The following is a 22,842-nucleotide window of genomic DNA, read 5'->3' on the forward strand; positions in this document are numbered from 1 at the left end:
ACCAGCAAACCAAAACTTTAAAGGGGGAGTGGAGAGGGAGGCCAGAGGGAGAAGAAAATCTGCTTTCTCCGTCCTCAGAAGCCCTCGGGAAGTACACTGGCAGGGCTCAGAGCCAGGGTCTCCTTGTCTAAACTCCCTGCTCTCTCGTCCGTGTCCTCGTTTTTCTTAATTACATACAGACAGGCTTTTTGAAGCCTCTCTGATCTGTTGCCACGGTTACTACTGATGAAAGCTTCCTGATGAAAGGGCTAGGAAAACTCAGTCCTTTTAAAGGATGGGAAAACTGCTGAGCTGTGATCCTCTGTCTGGGTGGAAGGAACAGGGTGGATTCTGGGTTGTAGGGATGGGTCTCCAGGGTCTTCCAGGATGTGCCTGAGAGGTTGGCTCAGACTGCATGGAGCATGGATGGCGTTGGGACTTCAAAGAGTTAAGCAGAAATGATCCTTCTAGAGCCATAGGGCTAGCCCAAGTGTTGTCACATTGAGATAGAATCTCCTGCTTCTTAATGTGCTTTGGGCCAGATGATTTTCTTTTAAAGAATCGAGAGACAGGGTGGGTGGGAGAGAGTAGTTGAGTTTATTTGTAGGCATAAAGCTGGAAATAAGAGCACTCTTGAGTAATCAAAGGGAAAATCTGCTGAAGACAGGGAAGCCCCAGAAGCCAATTTCTTTATTAGGAATCTTAATAAAGCCAACATCCTGGTTTGAGAATTTAGATGTGAATTTCTGGCTGGTCCGAGGTATAGAGCAGGCAGTGTCCAGCTAACTGTGCATTGCTGCTGCCAGGGTCTGTGTCCTTGTACCCCTCCCCATGGGGAGCAGGTGAGGGTGACAATCACAGCGAGGCAATGCTCTCCTGGGAGGCTCCTCGTGCAGGCTGGAATTGAACTGCTCTGCATAAAGCCACAGATGAGGCCATCCCTTTTGTGTGCATGACCCATTGAAGAATCTGATGAGAGCAACGAAGATTTTCCTGAGAAAAATGAACATGTACTTGAACATATACTTGTTTCCAGAGACTCTGAGAGGTCTCTGAAACCAACCAACAAACCTCCTAAGTGTTCACAGCAACAAAGTTAAAAAAATATTCTCTTGTTGGCAAAACTTAGGGATGTGAACTTCTAAGCCTTAATTTTCTCATCTGAAAAATGGTAGTTTTGAGGATTTAATGAGATAGTAAGTCCAAGGAGTTTAGCTATATGGTTGGTACCCAGAAAAACTCAGTTAATGTCAGCTGCTATTATTATTAGTATTGTCATTATTGGATGATCTGGTTGACCCACTCGTTGAACTAAGATTAATCTAATTCAGCCACTTGTTCCTTGAGCAGAAACCCTGATGCCCAGACCTATGATGACATCCATGAAGATAAGAGGAACCCATATGTTTATTAATGAGGCAAGAACCCTTACCTACAGAGTACTGGGAATTGTGGGCACATACAGTTAAGTGTCAAAGCAAGTGATACAGATACAAAGAGTTACAAACGGATGTTTGAGGAATGATAAGATCAATGAAGAAAAAAATTTTTAGAGATGGTGTCTGGGCATCCTGCCTACAAGATTGGAGTTGTACTTGGGGAGAAACACCTTGAAGGCTTTCTGCTCTAGGCTGTACCCTCTGGGACACCTAACCCTTGCAAGCACATCCTAGGTAGAGCCCTAGTCTTGAGTATAGGGCTGTGTCTCCAGAATGGTTCCAGCTCTTTTTACCTCCTGGGCTCAGAACCTCTGTGTACATCTATACACCTGCTTTCTGGCCTTCTAAGAGGCTGTCTGGCTTTGACCAGTATCTGGTCTTGTTTATTCTCCTTCCTCCTGGCAGGGAAACCCCACCTTTATACTCCTACAGCAAACTGTGTTCTCTATGCAATCTTCCTTTAGGAGAAAGGGTTGAGATGGGATTTGTGAATGAGCCAAAAAGGATATTTGATACTCAAGACTCTTGAATGCAGAAACAGTGTTCTCATGGCTGAGAGGAGTCAAGATTTTAGTTTGGAAATATGTGGTTTGCATATTTTAATGTGTGCTGAGGATTAAGAAAGGAGAGAAAGGGAGATCAGAAAATAATATCAGGGATAGATATGGCAAAAAAAAGTGTGTTGTGAGGGGCAAGGAAGACATGTGAGGAGTGGTCCAGGACTGGTTATCAAAAGTGTTAGTACTATCAGGACATCTCTTTACTCACTGCTCACTGTGACATAGCTACTTTAAGGAACCATGTCTGAGTGATTGGAAGTCTTCCTAGGGAAGAATAAAGGTCTTTGAGATTTTATAGAGAAATAGATAGGAATCAGGGAGAAGAGGCAGACATGGAAATGGGGGCTATGAAGGTCTGAAGAGGTTTTATATATAGGCAAAGTATGCAGGAAACTAAGTCAGGCTGGTGGTTACGCCTTTGCCCTCAATACAGCATACAGGGCTGAAAGCAGGATGTGTTGGAGGGTAACATAAGCCAAAAAGGAGAAAGTTTGTGAATGTCAGAAAGGCTGTAGAGTTACCAAATAAACATGAGGTCAACTTCATATTCAGCTGTGGTTCTTTCTTTGGTAACTTGTTTATTGAAAACAATGTCAAAACAAAGAACGTCTCTTTATTCTCTCTGGCTGCCATGTGTAGCTTTGACACTCTTCAGACTAAGTTCAGCTCTCTTTCTCTCTCTCTCTCTCTCTCCATTTCTCTTTCCCTCCTGAGGCAGCAATTCCTCTTCCACCATTCCTTCACTTGCTGTAGACTTCCTGGGAGAGATTGGACAAGAGTGACCTCTATGCTAGAGGAAAGGTTTGTGACGTGCTGTGTCGTGCAGGTTCAGCACCTTGGAGAGGAGCATATGAGCCTGAGCACCCCCACTTTCACTGGGGTTCCCTGGATGGCAGTGGGCAGTTCCCAAAGGTTCTCTGTCAGGCACCAATAACACCACAATAACAAGGGTCTTCGACAACAGGGGTTGTAAAGTTTTGTCATTAAGGGGGTGGGGTGTATGACTACTTGCCATATCAGGAAACCAAGAGTAAGTTATCAGGGACCTGGTGGAAAGCAGTGGCATCAAATGAACAGACCGCTGAGGCACCCTCCATCCAATAGTGGAAGCTTGCAGGGGCTTGGGAGCTTTGGGAAAAACTGATCAAGGATGTTCTATAATTTGTGAGGGATGAGCACCAGACAAGTAGAACACTGTTTTGCTCAATGTGAAAATGGTAGTGTCTGAAGTCCTGAGGTGTCTTTTCCAAAGAAGGAGCTGTGCTGGGGGCCTGAGGCACAGGACTGGAAAACTGAGTCATGTCTGTCCCTTTGTAAGCTCAGGTACGCCGGTTACTCCTCTCAAAATGTAGGCTGTCCCCCCTGGAGAAAGGAGGAGAGGACATTGAAACCTGGAGCAGTCATGTTGCTTTACTTTTCCTAACTGCCCTCAGATCTCAATGTTCCCAGAGACAACTTTATGTCACCTTTTGAACCAGTTTAAAATGAACCCCAGGGACATAGTCTTCCTGGGGGTAGACACCTGTGCCATCTGCATGGATGTCAGGAGGACAAGGCTTTGATTGGGTGGAACTTGTTTGCTTCATGCCACTGAGTGAGTGAGTAATTTTGGTAGTTTGCGTAGAATAGATTTCTACAAAGATCATCTAAAAGATCAGAGAGATGGCTGTGGTTTCCTTTTCAGTGGAGTTCTATATGGAATTGTGAATTTCATTTTAACGACAAACCCTCTATGCAAAGTACTATCACAGGCATTTTGTTACATAACTTAATGAAATCTCATTTTCCCAACATCCCATGGTGTAGGAACTATTATCCCCATTTTACATATAAGGAAACTGTAGCTCAGAGCCATTAAATAACTTGCCTAAATCATGTGGTGGGTGAACGCTGGAATCAAGACTTGAGTACAGGCTTGAATGGTTCCAAAGTGCACTCTTAATAACTCTTCCCCCTAGGGTGGAGGCACCTAAGGGTGCAAGGTGCAAGTGTGATGCAAATGTAGCCAGGTGCTGGGGGGTAGGGGGTAGGTCCCTTGTGGAGGCAGGAAGCTCTTGTTCCTGAACCGTTTCAGTAGTTTCCCTATAGAAACATGGTTCCAGGGCCTTGCTGAGCACGTCTGAGTCTGTTGCTCTTCAGGGTCTTGGAAACACTGGTCCTGTACTCAGGCAATTCTCCTAATCATAACAGTTAGTAATAAGAAGAAATGACTAGTCAAAACAAGGAGAGACCCCACTGAGAGGGATTTCAGGAGCATCAAATAACCCAGTGTTACACATTTCACCAAACACCAATGTTTGTAGAAAATAATTCTTGTTTCTCCTGCTTCTATGGAGCTAATTGCCTGGGAGAGAAGGGGGTGAGTTTCACTTTGTGGGAAAAGAGACAGTCCCTCTACCTGGCCTAAGTCAAAGCCTGAGCATGTAGGTTTCCCCAGGGCTGCAGGAGCCCTTGGAGGATGGCTGAGGGCCCTGCATCCCAAGAGGCAGTGTATCTCAGCAGGAATGGCTGACAGCCATCTTGCGTCACTGTCTGTGTGAGGGAGGGATAGAAGGTGGAATCTTCTATTTGTGGCCCAAAGTGAGGCCAGAGAGAGGGGAGCTTGGACATGACACCCCCTGCAGATTCCTTGGGGACACTTCAAGTCAAGGAAAGCTAGAGGTCATGTCCTCTTAAAGACCTGCCCATCAAGACCTTCCTGGCCCTGAAATGTGGCCTCCAGGGCTATCAGAAGTGGTGAAAGATCCACTGGACTCACAAAGAAAATCGGGCTGAGTGCCAGCTTTGTGACTTTAGGCAGGTCACTCATGCTCTCTGAGCCTAATCTTTCATGGATTCTTGACTGATCAATCCATCTGTGTTGCTGAGACCCTACAGTGTGCTAAGCCCCGTATGTAAGATTATGGTATGAAAAATTCCCTGGCGTCTACCCTGAGGAGCTCAAAGTCTGCAGGGGAGGTGGGCACCTGCACAGCTGTCACACAAGCCACTGACTGACAAGACTGGTGGAGACGCACCCCCGGGCCCTGAGCAGGCCAGGCACCGTGCTGCAGGGACATGCAGGGTCCCTGCCTTCTTCCTACTTATGGGAGAATCAAATGGCAGAATATACGTTGAAGCCATAGTGTATCTTAGTATGCTCCACATGCATTAAAGACTATTCAGTATAGTTACCCAGGAATCCCTGCCCATCCATGCACCTTCCAGCAGAGAAAGAGTGACCACGTGCACACCTGTACAGTGAATAAAAGACACTGTCCAGAACATTTGACCTGAAGGCCCTCTGACGACATCTTCCTGCCTAAAGCTTTTGAGGCCCCAGGCAGATCTTCTCTATGGGATTTACCAGGCTTCTACACAGGGCTCCCACCCCAGACTGGGATTCTTTCTCTGCGGGTTTCAGGTAGTCCCTGAGAGAAAGAATCCCCATAGATCATCCTGCTGAAAGATCCATACACTAGGTCACAACCTGCCAGGCAGGCTCTAAGGTGTTTGCTGCCACCAGAGGCAACAGTATAAGCCAGTCAGATTCTTCTTGAAGTCAAAAAGGACTTTGGGACACACTTCAGTCTTTGGCACAACAGAAGGATAGACCATTCTTGGGCAGGGTCTCCCACAGAGCAACTTGTTTTGGAATATCATTCTTACTTGATGCAAACTCAAACGCTGAATCACCCCAAACAACTCATTTGATTTAGCATGTCCTGACTCAACCCAGAGCTTGGTAATTTCCCCCAGGCTGGTGCCAGTGTGGAGACTGAGATCAGGAAAGAAATCTAGAACAAGGAAACTGATCCTATGTGTCTTGAGGTACAGTTGGCAGTCACTGGGCCAAGGCCTGTCAAGGATGAGGGTCACACACTTGATGGAAGCTTTGCAGGTAAAGCATCTCAACTCCTCTGAACTCCTCTCGGCACACAGCCTACTCTGAACTCTCAGATACTAGGTACTAAAGAGAGAAGGACAAGGATCTTCCAAGGTAGTTTTTAAAAGAAAATAACCATCTGGGCCAGACTGGAGAAGCCCCTACGGCATGCAGGGGTGGTAGCTGGGATAAGGCCTCAAGGCTACTGCAGGATAAGCAGTCCTCTCTCCACCATCCACAGAGAGAGTGTGGTGCCCATAAAGGACTCCTGCATCTCCACAGTTCTTCACAAATGACAAAAAGCCCCTCACCGTGTGGCAGAATTTTTCCAGTTGTCATAGTTCTCCATCTTTTTTAGAGGCTGTATAACAGAATGGCATCAAGAAAACAGCTGGGAAGAGACTATGGTTTACATAGTCATGGATTATTCATTTAATTTTCCCTGGGAATACACAGAAGAGTCTCCCAGCACTGCTGTATGTGGTTCTAAAAGAGACTTGTACTGTCTTTTTCCAGGTGTACAGAAAAGGCCCAGAATCCAAAGATAACAATTTAAGGTTAAGGGAACAAAAAGAGAAATTGAAAAAGGCAGGTATACCTCCCAGAAAGGTTTGGGTCATCAAAAGCAAGTCCTGATTCTGACACTTCATAGACACACTCATTCTTGGCATGGGAAGGAACCTTGGAGGTCAGAGTGTGTCCCTGGTGGTGAATGCCCTCTACAGCCCCTACCTGGTTGGCCAGCCTCTGTTTGATTCCTCCAGTGATGGGAAGCTCACTACTCCCACCACCAGGAAGTCATCTGCTAACAATAATCATAACCTCTTTGAAAATACAATGAAAAAAGTTACCTATTCTCAATACCACAAAACCCATAAAATATGTAGAATTAAATCTCACCAGACCTGCATAACACTTGTATGGAGACAACTATAAAACTTTACTTAAGGGCACAAAAGAAGACTTGAACACATGCTCCTGGATGAAGAGATGCACATCATAAAGATGATAGTCATCTCCAAAGTAATCTCTCTAGTCAATGCTATCCCAATCCCAATGTAGTAGGATTGATTAATGAGCTGTGCCAAGCTGATTTCAAAGCTCATCTTGAAGATAAAAATGTTTCAGAATTGGCAAGATATTTTGACAATGAATAATATGTACAGACTTGGTTTACCAGTTATTGAAACATACAATAAAGCTACTATCTTTAGAACAGCTTAGAACTGGTGCCAGGAAAGACTAAACAATCAATGGGAAAGAATAAAGATAAGTCTGTACAGTCACTTAGTAGGTAATAAAAGAGTTATCTCACTAACATTTTGGACAATTCAGATGGAGCTCACAGGATGTTAATTTTTTAATAAATTTATTTATTTATTTTTGGCTGCGCTGGGTCTTCATTGCTGTGTGTGGGCTTTCTCTAGTTGTGGTGAGTGGGGGCTACTCTTCGTTGTGTGCAGGCTTCTCAATGCGGTGGCTTCTCTTGTTGCGGAACACAGGCCCTAGGCACACAGGCTTCAGTAGTTGACGCACGCAGGGTCAGTAGTTGTGGCTCACAGGCTCTAGAGCACAGGCTCAGTATTTGTGGTGCATGGGCTTAGTTGCTCCATGGCATGTGGGATCTTCTCAGACCAGGGCTCAAACCCATGTCCCCTGCATTGGCAGGCAGATTCTTAACCACTGCGCCACCAGGGAAGCCCCGGGATGTTATTTTTAATAAGAGAAATAAGAATACCAATATCACATCTTACAAAAAAATAAATTTTAGATGGAGGAAGGGGCTAAAAATAAACTCTATATAAAGATTTAAAATAGAATATGAGAGTGTTTTTACACCTTAGAGTGGGGAGGACATATACAAAACCCAGGCAAAAAGTCAAGACACAAATCCTCAAAACCAGAAAGAGCAAGATGGTCAGGTATGAGCTCAAAAATTAAAAACCTCGATAATGCCAACAAATACACTTATAAATAGAGTTAAAAATAAGTACAGGGCTGGGGGGCAAGATGTCACATATAATTAATAGGCATCTAGAAATCAATTTTTAAAAATAGAAAAAGGGCAAATGTTATGAACAGTCAATTCCCAGAAGACAAAATAAATTGGTCAATATATGAAAAACACTAATTTATAATGAGGGAAATACCATCAAAATTACTAGGAGGTCAGTCAAATTGGCAAAAGCCAGAAGTCTTGATAACATCCAGCTGGGGCTGCCAGTGGGGAAGCAAGATGTACACCACTGGTAGGCGTGTCACTTGGTCGAGTCTTCTGGGGAAGCACTTTGGTGGTATTGATTGGCTTTCTGAGTGTATGTGCCCAGTAACCCAGCAATTCTATTTCTAGGTGAATTTCCTCCACAAATACAGGCTTATGTGCCCCCAAGGTATGTCTGAGCGTTTTCATGGCAGTATTGTTCGTATTAGTGAAACACTGTGTTGGCCCAAATGCCCACCTATGGGGAACTGTATAACACAGCAGAGGTTGCTCTTCCCCTCCCTCCCCCCATCCCCCTGCTCCCCCCTCTGCCATCTCCCCTCCACCACCACACTAACTCTCTTCTCTTCCCCAGTCTCACTGAAGACACATTTCTCAACCACTTCCACAGAGATCACATGAGGAATCTTGACCAATGAAATGCAATCCTTCATTGTCTCAAGCAGATATCAGCATTACTGTGCTGTCGGGCCAGCTCAGAGGCAACCGTACTCCTTCCTGAGGGATACAGTCCAGCACTGCGGGTAGGGAGCCCTGAACCTGTCAGTTCTGGGCAGAAATTGGGCCCTGACACTCTCGAAGTGTGTGAGCTAGGGTACTAGCCCTGCTGGGCCTCAGTTCTCTCATCTATAAATTAGGAATAACAGAGGTAGCTATCTTATATTCTGTGAGGTTAATTGAGAAACTCCATGTCAGGGGCTTAATCAGCATCAGCTATTATGTTAGGCGCTTATGTTCCTGTTCCAGTCGGTTGTGGCCTGTGTCGGGGAGCACCAGGCACACAGCACTTGGGGTTCACTCGGAAGAGGCCTGTGCCCTAGGCCGTGGTGGTGCACAGCCTTCCCCATGCAGGGGGTACAGGTACGGGCATGGCTAACCTCATCAGAGCTGCCTACAGCCCTGGAAGGACCAGGAAGCCCTTGTCCTTCCACAGTTGACAGGCACTGGCACAAAGCCTGCTCACAGGGAGAGTGAATTCTCACCTCATAAGCAAGTTCCCCTGTGCTGGCCAGCAAACAGCACCCTCTCTGGAGTAACAGAGTTGCTCTCCATCTCTGCTCACTGAGCACTGGTAGGGCTTGGTGGTGACCATGGCTTTCCATGGCCCACCTGCCCCCCCGGCCCCCAATCACCCACCAACAGAGACAGCCTGCACCAAGGCGCATCTCACTGCACAGCTGTCATGCTGGCCTCACTTCACGCTGCAATGTGGAGCTTCCTTTATTGCCATTTCCAAGATGAACAGAGCTTGTGAGATGAGCCCCAGAGGGGCTGCTCAAAAGGCCACCTTGGGCATCTCTTGGCAAGTCTAAGCCCACAGTCACGAGAGGCGGGTGGGAAGACACACACCAAGACTACCATTACCCCAACCTTCTCTCTACAGAATGGGGAGGGAGGACAGAGCCACCTCTGTGTCCAAGTGGCTTCTGGCCCTCTACCCATCAACCCCTGAGACAAGCCCCCCTTCTTAATGTGGTTTCAGAGTCAGAGCACCTTGATTGAGTGGGGCAGAGGTGGTCTCTGGCACAAGCTGGAGGGAATCCTGGTCCTTCCACAGTTGACTTCAGACTGCAGCCTGCTCTCTCTCTCTGCAAAGTCATCCGTGATCTTTTACCCATTGGGGAGTCCAGACTTTAAGCCCACAGCCAACCCCCTGTCATAACAGTTCTCAGTTGTCTGGCTCCAGCTGGACACTTTACAGTCAATTGTGTGGAAAGTTTCTCAGAAGACCAACACAGAGTTTCAAAATAAATTACTCTAAAATGCTATTGTCCTGGGGCTTCCCTGGTGGCGCAGTGGTTGAGAGTCCACCTGCCGATGCAGGGGACACGGGTTCGTGCCCCGGTCTGAGAAGAACACACATGCTGCGGAGCGGCTGGGCCCGTGAGCCATGGCCACTGAGCCTGCGCGTCTGGAGCCTGTGCTCCGCAACGGGAGAGGCCACAGCAGCGAGAGCCCCGCGTACCGGAAAAATAAATAAATAAATTAATTAAATAAAATGCTATTGTCCTGGTCTGATGCCACACATAATTCAGACAGCATGGACATGCCCAACACTGACTATGAGACTCATTTCTTTCCACTTCACCCAACCTCCCGCACAATTCAGAAGGCATCACCAGTACCTCTTTGTACACTTCTATTTGGGAGTAGATCACTAATCACTCAGGGGGCTTCACTCTCTTGGACGGTGTTCAGAATCTACCCTTAGACTAAGTTGAAAGTGGCTTCCTTCTAAATCTCTGATGAGAGTCAAAGATACCTGGGGCTCTTGGTCTTTGTCACACCCAAGTGAAGCCATCAGGGACATCTGTGGGTCTCTGGCTCTAACTGCCTTGCTGCATTCACATGTTTTAGCCAACTGGGGCATACAGAAGATCACAGTCCTGGTCTGGGAAAGGGTTGGCTAGTGCCACGTTTCCAATATGGCAGCTGGAGGTCCAGAGAATGAAAACAGGGGTGGAGCCAGTGATTCCACCCAGTGTAATGTAGTTTGAGGGTAGGTTCTGAACTCAGTCCCTGGACAGGGTCAATGATCAGTAACAGAGGGGTTCAGTGGGTCCATATCGGTTCCAGGACTGATTGGCAGTGGTGACTTTGAAAGGTGATTGCAAAGAAGAAACTGGTTGGAGGTCTAGGAGGGAGTCTCAGACCTGACCCCCTCCCCATGGGACTTGGGTTTGGCCTCTGGTGTCAGAACTGGATCAGGATCTGATTCTGGGTTACATGGATGGAAGAAGGCGGACTTGGGGAACCAGGACCCTAGTCACAGCTGGGGACCACCTATGAGGAGCTGGGAACCAAGGTGGTCTGCACACGTAACACACAGATTTGTGATCACATCGTGATGGGGTGGAGATAGGGGTGATGGTGTAAGATTCCCGCCAACCTAGGATGACTCTCCAGAAGTAACTGCCCTAAAATGCCCATTTTCCCCACACTTTTTTTTCTGTTCTTATTTTGGACTGTGCAATTCAGATATGACTCAAACCTTATTCATAACAACCAAAACAAAGACAATTTTTGAGCCCTTACCATACGTCTGACACTGAGTTAGGTATACACATCATCACAACTTGGCACAATAATAAACAGTATCCTCATTTTATGGAAAAGAACAGAGGTTAAGAGAGGTTAAGTAACCATGGCAAAGGAGCCAAGAGTCCGGTCTGGTCTACCTGATCCCAAGAGCAGGGCTCTTACCACCTGGCTATGTTGGGCACCTACCATGGAAGGCCACAGAGGGGATAAAAAATCAGATCAGCATGTCGACAGCTTCCAGTCCAGTGGACAGAGAAAGCCCTACACCTGAATAGATCTGAATAGAATATTCAGAGCGTGCATCTCCTTTCCTGGGGATGAGGTAAGATGCTGGCAGAACACAGAGGTTGCACAGCCACCTGCCTCCGACCGTCTCCTCCTTTGAGGAGGAGAATTGGAGCAGAGAAGATTTAAGGACCCTGAGCTACAGCTGCCATCAAATTCCAGCATCCCTCCGAGACCAGCCCCACCCGGGATCAGAGCCTGCAAATTAGACATCAGAGCCATTGCCTGAAGGCCAGCAAGGAACATTCAGGACAACAGAGGGTCCTAGAGCCATGGGGTAGACAGTTTTGTTCCGATTTTCAAAATAGAGAAGAAAGTAGATTAAATAAATAAATTTTACCTCAATCCCCTCCTACTTCTGAAACTTCATAGTTAAATCAGTGCATGGTGAGCCTCGAGGAAACAATGACAAAAACCAGCATGGGTCTTTAAATATGGCCACATGGCACTGTTTCTTTTTAAAATGTATGAGCCTTTAGAGAAAAAGAATATAAAGAGTATACCTAGGTTTTAAGAATGGAAACTGAAAAAAGTACACAGATACTTGTGTACTGAAGGAAGAAATGTTAGCAAAATGTTAATTCCAGTGCTTGGATTTTAGCTGCTTTGAAAATAGCACAAAAGTAGGGTAAGCAACTCCAATAATAGTAGTAAAATAAAATATCTTACTTTCATTGAATGCTTCCTGTTTGAACAATGCCAAACACTGTTCTAAATAGCATTATTCCATTTATACCCTTGACGACACAGTGAGGCAGACACTAATACTATACCCACTTTTTGAATGAGAAAGTAGAGACACATAGCCCTGTCACTTGCCCCTCATCACACAGCTGGCAAACGTCAGAGCAGTGTTTGAACCCAGACACAAGAGCGCACACTCCTAACAATTATGTTAATACTTGTCCATTGAAATCAGTTTTCAAAATGGTCTACACTTGAAAGAGCATGGTGCCCAAATCCACAAGGCAAAATGTCTGAAGTTACATGTGTAAGTGCAGAAAAGGGGAGACCCAAATGGGCAGCATTTCCTGAAGGGACAAACAAAAACTTTGAATGTTCAGTGGTCAAAAAGTATGGTCGGAGCCCACGATGCGAGAGGCTGCAACCAAAGTGGACAATCACCGGTATCCCAGTCACAGGAGAAAATCCACCAAGTTTCCACTGGATTTTCGGGAGCGAGGGTCATATGTTTCAATCTGGCTGCCATGTTTTAAGAGTTGTATTGATAAATGTGAGATTCAGAAAAGGCTGCCAGGACACTGGGGTTCAGGAGATCATACGTGTGGGGGAGTAGATAACTTAACCAATGCTTTGCCTACAGTAGGTGATTAAGGAAGGATAAGGAAATTCTTCGTAAGCACTGGAACCACTGGTTCCACCTGCAGGACTCTGGTCCTCAAAGGTGGACCAGTGGTGAGGCTGGGAGGAAGGCAGTGCCTGATCCAAGGTCCAGAAAATCTCTCTTACAGTGATGGGTGATGGGTGCCTAACAGTGGAGTGGAGCTGCCCTGCAAAATATATCAGCTGTCCGTCACCACAAATATTCAGAAAACTAAAAATGGAATGACTACCTCTCAGGGTTGTTGGAGAGACAAGGCTGGCACTCGGGAGGGGTTTGGGTGGCAGGGCCTAGAAGGCTGCTCAGAGTGTTAATAATCTGTGACTCCAAATGCCCATTAGATGAAATGCTCTTAAGAGGAAACGCTGAAGCAGAAACAGCGGAACCTGTGCCCGGCTATGAGCTTAAAACTTAGAGCTATAGGATGCCTCCTAAGAGTTATACCCACTTGGGTCCACCAACTGTGAAAAGAAATTGTAGATGATAGGAGTGTGAAAGTCCATGTACACAGGTAGTGCTGACCCTTCTTGAAACAGCACTGACAGTTCTAAATAGCTTTCAGATTGCTGTCACACTCCCTCAATTCTGCATCTACATGTATACACTATCCAGATCCAGGCGCTCCGAGAAGCAGCTTACCCTATGACTCTTGCTTATCTGTGACCCCTGTTGGAATCTCATCTCAAGGAACACACAGATTACCTCCCCCTCAAAAACACAAATGATGTATTTTTATACGCAGTGTGGATCACAAACCAGGGTAAAATCAAGCAGCACCTTTGCCTATAGAAAGGGGCACATGGTGGACGTTTTACTAAAACCCTGATCAGCAATGAATGAGTGAAACTAACCTTGACTAAAGCAGCCCTCTGTTAATAGGTTGCAACTCCTAGATGAGGAGGTAAGTGCTTTTGAAAAGGCTGGGTTTTGAAAAGTATTTAAAATCATCCCTAATGTGAAGGCATGTGGACTAACGAGCAAACAGTCCTCAATTTATAACACTGGATTCCTGTGTCCTGTGGAGTGTTTGTCGCCTTGGGGGACCTTCCTGCCCTACTGGACTGAAGGGCCCCTCCCTGAAGCAGTGGCCCCCAGAGGTCGCCTGAGGGGTGAGGCCCATCACCCATCACCCTGCCCACCTGATCCTCCATCTGAGCTCAGGACAACAGTCTCCACCAGTCACTTTGCTTCTTCTTTAGTTTCCCCCTCAGCTCTCCCTGAGCCCACTCCAGCCAGGTCGTGCTCTATGGTCTCCACTCTCTCTCCCACCACTGCGCCCACCACCCAAGACTGAGAATGAAATGGAAACTGGGCCAGAGAAGATGGGTGGTTCTGAGAACTAGTGAGAGCCTCCCTGAAACACTCAAACACAGACACACACTCACATCACAACATACCCCTCTTCTCTTCGTCCTCAGGCATGTATTCATAGCTTCTCTCTCTCTCTCTCTCTCTCTCTCTCTCTCTCTCTCCCTCTCTCTGTCTCTGTCTCTCTGTCTCTGTCTCTCCAGCCTGCTACACAAGACATTGACGGGGAGGAGCAGGCCTGTGGTCCCAGTCTGCAGGAATTCACTCAATGGCCTTTCTCCGCAGGAGTCATAAGGCAAAGGACAGAGAAATATGACCTAATTCTAAAGCAACGTTCTCAAACTTTAGCGAGCTTCAGAATCATCTGCAGGTTTTGTTAAAACTCAGATCTCTGCCCTCTCCCCTCCCCACTCCCCATCCCCAGAGTACATCATCCAGGAGGTCTAGGGAGGGGCTGAGAATTTGTATTCCCACCAAGTTCCCTGGTGACACTGAGGCTGTTCGTCCAAGCAGTGCATCTAAAAACCACTGCTGCAAAGGAAACCATCACTGGCCAACTTGTCAAGCATAAGCCATCAGGACCCAGGACTGGCAGGAGGAGGTTATGATCTGATGTCCTTACAGACTTTTCACAACACCACGAAGGCCATGAGACCTGGCTGCAGAGGACTCCCTTCTTTCTCTCTCATCCCAAGTTTCTTTCCATCTTCTGGGCCCCAGTACCCTCTTCTCCATTCCACCCACCCTACCTGCAAAGACCAGGGTCTGGGCAGTGCCACACTCCTGGGCAGTCCATCCAAGGAGTATGTTCCCTGCATCATAGGGACCACCCTGCTGCCCTGGGGCAGTTGGGATGAAAGAGGGAAACAGCTGCCAGCCCCATAAAGGATGAAACATGAGCTTAAAAGAGAGAAAGGGGGGTGGGCAGAGATGGGGGAGGGAAGCTTGGATTCTTACCCTTCTCTGTGGGAGGTACAGATTCAAGAGTGAGAGTAACAGCAAATCCCTATCCCTGCCATGACCATCTACAACATGCTCCTAAGAGCTACCAAACTGTAGCTCTAACTGTGTATGAGGTCGTGGCATTGGAAGCAGACAGACCTGAGTTTCCATCCTGGGGCTTGCCTGACATCCTGTCATTTAATTCCCACGACCTCCTAATTTGAGTTCCATCATGCCCAATTCTGCCGATGAGAAGCCCCTGCTCACAGAGGCCGTCCCATGCCCCAGGTCACACACCTTTGGGATCCACACCCAAAGTGCCTGCCTTGCTGCTTAGCTTCCCAGCCACTTCTCTGAGTCAGCAGGGAGGTCAGGGGTGGTCTCTGGGGGACCCTGAAGGGCTGGCCGCCAATGTGCCCCCCATGGGAGGGGATGTCAGGCGGGGCCAGGGGACAAGACAATGATCTCTGGAGCCCCTTTTCACTCCACCTCTATAATCAAAACTGCAGAGGGAAACCCATTGTATTTGAAGAAGAAATAAAGAAACAAGACAAGCACTAGCTTGTCTCTGTGATCCGTCAAAGTTTCTCCCATGTGGATGCAGAAAAAAGGGTTTCTGTGGTCGGAAACATAACAAGGTAGTTATTTTTACACCAGTCCTTTTGCATAGTTTTTCACAGACAGCAATTTTATAAGGCATAATTATCTATTTTCACCTGCTTCATAAATTCCTCCTTTCCATTTCTTCCTCCCGTAAATAGAAATTACTTAAAACTGAAGACATGCATTTCAGTGCTTGGTTTCACATTGTCATGCACTTCCTCATATGTTCCTGGCTGCCACCTCTCTCCTGATGTCCCGCCCGTCACGCTTCCAGGGCCATCAGACCCTCCTGTGAAAGAAGCGGGTCTAAGCCTGAGGAGTCACTGAGCCCCTGCTCCCTGAGAACTGAGAGCCCATCTCCTCAGTGGCCACTCCTGCCCAGCTTCTCAGCACATCTCAGTCGCGGAGGAGAGGGCTCAGCAGTGTCTGCAGTTCTCTGATGCTCTATCTGCACCTCCCCCCCTCCTACAGCCCATCAGCTCCCAGTGGCTGTCACCTTCTGGCTGGTTTTCATCAGGATCTCCAGGCTAAGGTGAATAGTGACTGTGATCTGAGCCACACGATGGATTCTGCTGTGACACGTGGGGCTGGCGTCAAACCTGTACTCTCCCTAAGGACGTCACTTTTATTTTTAGATCTCCTATCATGCTGGAAGCTTCCATATCTGCTGCAATCTTCACACTTTCCAGGGATATAACCAAAGCAAGTTCTACCACTGACTGAGAGTTTACTATGCACCAGGCACTGCGCCAAAGACTCCATAATATGATTTTGCTTAATCCTCATAACAACCAGAAAGGCATACATTATTATGAGGTCATGAGAAGAAAATGACAGAATGTAAAAAAGTTAAGACATTAGCTCAAGGTCACAGAGATGGTAAGAGACAGAGTCAGGATTCAAACTTTTGTCTGTGAAGTGCCAAGCCTACCTTCCCAGTGCTACGTGCAAATCGATGATTCAATACGCTTTCCTAGGACCCACTCAAAGTTGGGGCTGTTTGGGGTGACAGGACTCCCCAGGGGACCTCAGGGCCTCTTGCACAGTGGCCCAGGGAGACAGCAGGAGGAGGAAAGCTGCAACTTCCTCAGCTGAAGCTCAGAAAACCTTCAGGGTCTCAGCTCCCCAGCCTACAACCTCTGCAACCCCTCTGGCGGGTGGGGCTGCACCTTCCCCTTGACGTCTCCCCCTGCCCCCTGCTGTAAGTGGCCCTTTGGTAACTCCTCATTAAACCTGGTCCCCACTGTCCACTCTGTGTAGCCTGGCTTCTTTCAGAGGGTTTTGCTAGCGGGGAGGGGTGAGGTCACCTGTGACCTGCCTCTAGCCATCCCCCAAGCTCCCACCTCATCCCATCCATGGCTTAGGTTGTCCCTCTGTCTCTGAGGGCAGCCCTGACATGATGCAGCGTGCACCCTAAACCCTGACATCAGCCTCCCGGTACTACCTTCCCTCCCTCCAGAGCCTGTCAGAGACAAGGCCTCCTCCTGAACATGAGCACATGGGGCCATGGCTGTACCAGGAGGCAGTCGGCCAGACACTGATGCAACAGATCCAGAATGCCAGGCCTGGCAGAGGGGCAAGGAGGATGAGGAAGGAAGAAGAAGGGAGCTGGGGGTCCAAGACCAGCAGAAATACATCATCACAGACTCATTCTCCGTGTTCCCTAAGGCCCCTCGTCTCACTTCATTTGAAGCCCACAACAGCCCTTTTGACACCTTAGCTTGGGGTGTGCTCAAATCCCTGCTGAATCTATGAACATTGTCAAGGATAAGGCTGGACACACAGGGATGCCAGAGCCTCTCAGAGGTCAAGGAAATGACAGGCTCTCCCAGGAGATTAAAAAGAAAATGAAGAAATGTCCACACACGGCTACAAAAGTTGTCATGCATTCTAAATGTTTAGATTAATTTAGAATAAATTAACACTTTGAACACAACAAAAAAATACAATGAATATATATGTGCTCATTTCATGAGATTAACATGATTCATTAAAAACATTCATTTTTAGCACACTATAGATATTTTTAGCCTTGTAAAAGAGTACATCTTAAATCGTAGGATTCTCTGTAACCTTTTCAATATTGTCAGTGAATGACTCTTGATACAACCTCATTTAAAGATGGTGGCAACAGGTGACACCTGAGACCTAGGATCTCGGAAGCTTCTGACACTGTGTCCCCTTTCCCTGACACCCATGGGACCTGAACACTGTAGATGCCCGCTGTCCTGTACATTTTAGAACAGACCTTTGCCTGGGTCCTCCCAGTGTCCGACCGGGCCATCACCGTCTCCTGCTTGGATGGAGAGAGGGATGCACTTGCAATGTGAGCAAGCACCTGGGCCCTTTCTGGCCCCCCTCCCACCCTCTGTCAGATGGCTGGGCCCATGCTGGCCACCTTGCTCCACCTGCAGAACCAACTGGGCCCCAGGCCATGGTGCAGGGCTGTGCCTGACCTCCACAGCTCCAGATATGCTCCTTGTATCTGAAAAATTATTTACTGTGGTGATGTGTGATGCCTTTTTAAGAGAACAGATGGCACCTCCAAATAGAATGTTTTAAAAGGAAAGCCTAATGAGATTATAAAAGCCAACAAATTGACTTTTTCATACAGTACTTCCCTGGCACACAATAAATCAAATATATAATGAGTCTCAATAAAGTAATAGGTTTGTTTACACTTGTTTTGCCTAGCATTGTGCTGCTGCCCAGCCTGGCCTCTGTGTCCTCTCACCCAGTACTGGCCCCTGCTGGCCAGGGCAGGGAGCCAGATAATGTGTCCCTGAGCAGCTCTTGGCCTGACCTTCACAGGCAAGTGTGGCTCTGATTTGGTGATTTCTGGTCTGACCCTAGAGCTCTCCTTTGGGGGGAAAAGAGCACAGGGCTGTGTACAGCATGTGGTGACACCCCCAGGCATGTCCAGCATTCACCCCCACTCTGGGAAAGATGCGGAGATTTTGGTGGGACATAGTGGGTGGGAAGGTGTCCCTAACTCAGAGTTGGCTGGGCCAGGACAGGAGAGAAAAGCCTGGGAGGTCTGATTTTAATGAGCTGGACTCAGAATATGGGTAAGCAGCACAGAGTAAGGGTCTGCAATGTGCAGAGTGAAGGCTCTGGGATGTTCCTGTTTATACCAGGAATAAGTCCTGTTGGTTCAAGCACATCAAGTCAGGTGATAGAAGGTAGATGGGAGATGTCAGGTGAGAGGTAGATGGGAGAGGCATTGTATAGCAAGGAGCTCCACGTCAGTATTCTGCCTCTGGTTATTGGTCTACCTTCTCTCTAGGTGACCTTGTCCAGGGGCTGGATGCGTTTACAGGGTGTGTCTGCTGAACTTCCCTAGGTGGGAAGCTGGGGACCCAGAATTTTATTTGCATGAATTTATCTGCAGAAGGAGCCTGGCCAATCAGAGAGGGTCCATGAGCAGAGTGGAGGGGAATGTTTCCAGAAGGGAAGCTGTGAGACCTGGGCTTTGGCAATCATGGGGACTGGTCCTTGGTCTGGACATCCAGGCAGCAGAGATTCAGCATCCTTAAGTGGCTTCTAAAGAAGTACATTAAACAATGCTTCTCAAGCCTACAGAGACACACAGGGGAACCTCCGAAATCAGTAGATGGGATAACACAGCAGAAAGACAGGGACTCCAGTCAGCAGAAATGGAATCATTTTTGTTCATACCAACCCAGGGAGGTCTGGGGAAAAATCAGTTTATAAGATGATGCACTTTTCCTCAGTTCAAATCTCTAAGCATTGATTGACCTTAGGACCTTGATCTAGAAGACACTTTCATTCTTCTTTTTTATCCAGCCAAGATTATGTAAACTGCAAGGCCAGAATTAAGAAATTATTCTACTTGGAGCTCAGTCATATCTTTTCTGTTCATCAAACTGCAAATAGGCATGAAATGCTCTGTCTGTGCCTTTCTATGCTGGGGATGGGTGGAAGGAGTTTGGTCAGAGGAGGCGAAGGGAAGATTCTTGCTCAGAGGGATCCAGGCAACAGCATCCAACCCAGAAGAAAGTTCTAGCATAATTAGAGATTAACCTGGAGCACTGACTTCTGAATGCAACAGGAATACTGAGAAGAAGAAGTGTCCCTATTTCGGGGCTGCTACACTTAGGAGAGGAGGAACAAGTTCTTGAAAGTGTTGTGCAGGGAGAGTAGTGCTTCCTGACTCCCCACGATTGTGGATCATACGGGAGAAGATTGTGAGGAAATTCTCCCCTCATCCATCCCTCCTCGGGGAGTGGAGTTGCTGCCTCCACTTTGGGCAGGATGACTGCCCTTCCCTCTACAGCAGAGAGTGGGAGAGTGGTGGAGCTCACGCTCTGGACCCAGCCCCTAGAAGTTCTGCCTCAGTGCACACAGGCCAGGACTCTGGTCTTGTCATTTGGCAGAGGCATGGATGCACCACACTAGGCACTGGAAGGGACACAGGGAGATGAATACATGGAGCTGGCACACAAGGACCTTCATTGGGTAACCAAGAAGGCAAGTGCAGAATGATTGGACAAGTAATGAAATCAGGAGAGTTTTGAGGGAGCCTGGTCACAGGGATACAGGAAGCCCAGTGAAAAGAGAGGATATTCTCATCTGTCAAGACCAAGGGGGCTTCTTGGAGGAGGTGACTGGAAGAGTTACTAGGAATTGTTGCAACATCCTGGTGCATCTTGATTTTGCACTCAAAGAACTCTCCAGTTGACATTTTTTAACCATCTGGTGGGCATAAGTTGTCTTCTTTGGGTGGGAGGAAGGCCCTCCCATCTGAGAGGAGGGGGCCAAGAAAAAAGTCTTGACCCGGTACTACTGAAAGAGGGGCGCTGCTTGCCCAGCGAGGAGCTGTCCGTTTCAGCACCACAGCCAACGTCTCCGCTTTGTACTATGCAATTGGAGGATGCTGTCTTAAGTCTTCCCTGCCCTAGGCCCACCACTTGCACTATCAGACAACCAAACTCCCCACCCCAGAACCCCTGCTAGATACTTACTAGTGCATGCCACTTCTGGGGGGTCAAAATCTGCCCGGTAATAGCCAGTCCGGCAGGTGCAGATGGGAGATGCCTCTGAAGGGGATCTGCTGTTGGAGGGACAGTGGGAGCAGCCCTCAGCTTCCTGGTTGGCCTTGAACATCCCGGCAGGGCAGGCTGTAACACAAAGAGACCATCTTAGAATTAATGGAAGAGTGGCAGTCAGAGGCCCTTCCCTGGAACTTGAAAATGAAACATTCTGTCACCTTAAAAAGGACATTGGGCTTCCCTGGTGGCGCAGTGGTTGGGAGTCCGCCTGCCGATGCAGGGGACACGGGTTCGTGCCCCAGTCCGGGAGGATCCCACATGCCGTGGAGCGGCTGCGCCCGTGAGCCATGGCTGCTGAGCCTGCGCGTCCGGAGCCTGTGCTCCGCAGAGGGAGAGGCCACGGCAGCGAGAGGCCCGCGTACCGCCAAAAAAAAAAAAAAGGACATTGAGATACCCCCTTGCACAAAGTGAGCATTTCGGATTGAGGCAACCCCTACTTAACACTTCCAAGTCTTCAAACATCCTTAGTGAAATATACCTTCCTGGTACCAATGGCTTCTCTCACTTGAACAATATGAATAATGATCCTTCCCTTTCAGGTGCATCAAGAGATTTAATTGAGAAAATGATTTAATGTGTAGCGTAGTGTCTGAGGCATAAGTGCTCTATAAATGGTTATTCCCTCCCTCTTCCACCTGTTAACAGTCATGGCCTTACCCTGATTCACTCAGTGAAGAAATTTCACCTGGGCCTCGGATGGAAAGAGTTCCTGGTTGACAATGAACTGGACCCATGGTTCTTAAATCCCATGTTTCAACACACATGAGGGAAACTGTGAGTTGTGTTAACACTTATTATGAATGGTGGTAAAGGGCTGAAATTCATGAGTGATTCTTTAAGAAGAAATTAAAGTGATTTCAAGGTTACTGGCTTAACAACAACATTCTCCCTTAATTGCATTTTGAAATGCTTTGGGGGGGGGGGGCAAAGCAGGATGCTTTTGTAGGCAGTGCACCAGGGAATGTGTCATGCACTTGGTGTCATCTATCATGTACATGTCAGTGGGGAAGATTGGGAACACCTGGTATAGCCTGATGCCCACTGGAGCTTTGCTCAGATATGAGGCACTTATTCTCCTTGCTCCATGGGTCAGCCTGTGAAAAGCCATGCCCCAAAATGTCTGGCTCTAGGCCATCCCTCAAGCTTTTACCATGCCTCATCTACAGAGACCTTTGACTCCAGACATCTGGTCTCTGCCTTGCTGATTCCACAGAAAATTGCCCCTGCCTGCCCTGCTTCCCTGAGGCCCTTCCTCACTATCTCAGCTCCTGACTCTCCTGACTCTTTTCTTCCAAGAAACCTGCTCTGGCTTATCCTCCTTTGAGACCAGGTAAAACTAATTTCATGGTCAACTCATTTGGCTTTCTTACATACTTCACTAATTCATTCAACAGACATTTACTGTGACCCTACTGAGAACCTGATCCAGGGAATTTTGAGAACAGAGCCTGCCCTCAAGGAGTTCTTGATCCAATGAGGTCATACAGTTGCAATACAATGTGATCGTTGCCATAGTAGACGTACCATTATAAAGGTTTCTACTTATACAAAGCTCATCTTCCCAAATATACTGTTCCCTCCTGGAAAGTGCAGAGTATTCTTTAACAGGAGCAGTAGCCACCATCTGTTAACATTCTTGTTAAGTGTTTTGCATGCATTCCTCTATGGGGTAGCTATGATTAGCTCCATTTTGGGACACTGAAAGGTTAAAAGAGTTGCCCAGAATCACACAGTGGGAGAAGTAATAGCGATGATATACATATAAACTATGTGAATAATATCCACAGCTTTTCTACCAAGACAAGAAAGAAGAACCGTTTCTTATGCTGGGTAAGTTTTCTCACTCCTTTGCTCACTTGACGTGAGGTATCGGGTTTCAGTCACTCTGGAAGTGCCCCGGGGCAGAAGCTCATCTTGAATGGGAGGGAATTTCTGAAATGGAATGTCCTGGAATGGCATAACCCAAGAGTGTTCAACGGAGTCCATGTCCTTAGGATTGTTAACACCTGTTACTTACAAAAGGGGTCTGTGGTCAGATATTTTGAATCTGTGGGTTTAAAAAGTTCATCTCATCTTTTATTACAGAATTTTTCAGAATTTCCCCAAATGGGATACAGAATGCTGTGTTTTCTCACCAAGAAGCCCTATACTGTAGAGCATCTCCTGGGATTCAAGTTCCACGGA

At 47.4% G+C, this 22,842-nt stretch overlaps 1 protein-coding gene across 1 annotated transcript in view; it reads right to left on the reverse strand.

Moving 5' to 3' along the window:
• Positions 1 to 22,842, reverse strand: part of EPHB1 (EPH receptor B1) — a 426,461-nt gene that overhangs the window by 118,921 nt on the left and 284,698 nt on the right. Inside the window, exon 4 of the mRNA XM_067737744.1 lies at positions 20,572 to 20,727. Within this exon, the coding sequence (XP_067593845.1) occupies positions 20,572 to 20,727 (156 nt within the window). The remainder of the gene's footprint in view (positions 1 to 20,571; positions 20,728 to 22,842) is intronic.

The sequence above is a fragment of the Pseudorca crassidens genome, chromosome 5 (assembly GCF_039906515.1).
Source record: "Pseudorca crassidens isolate mPseCra1 chromosome 5, mPseCra1.hap1, whole genome shotgun sequence".
Taxonomy (NCBI): Eukaryota; Metazoa; Chordata; class Mammalia; order Artiodactyla; family Delphinidae; genus Pseudorca; species Pseudorca crassidens.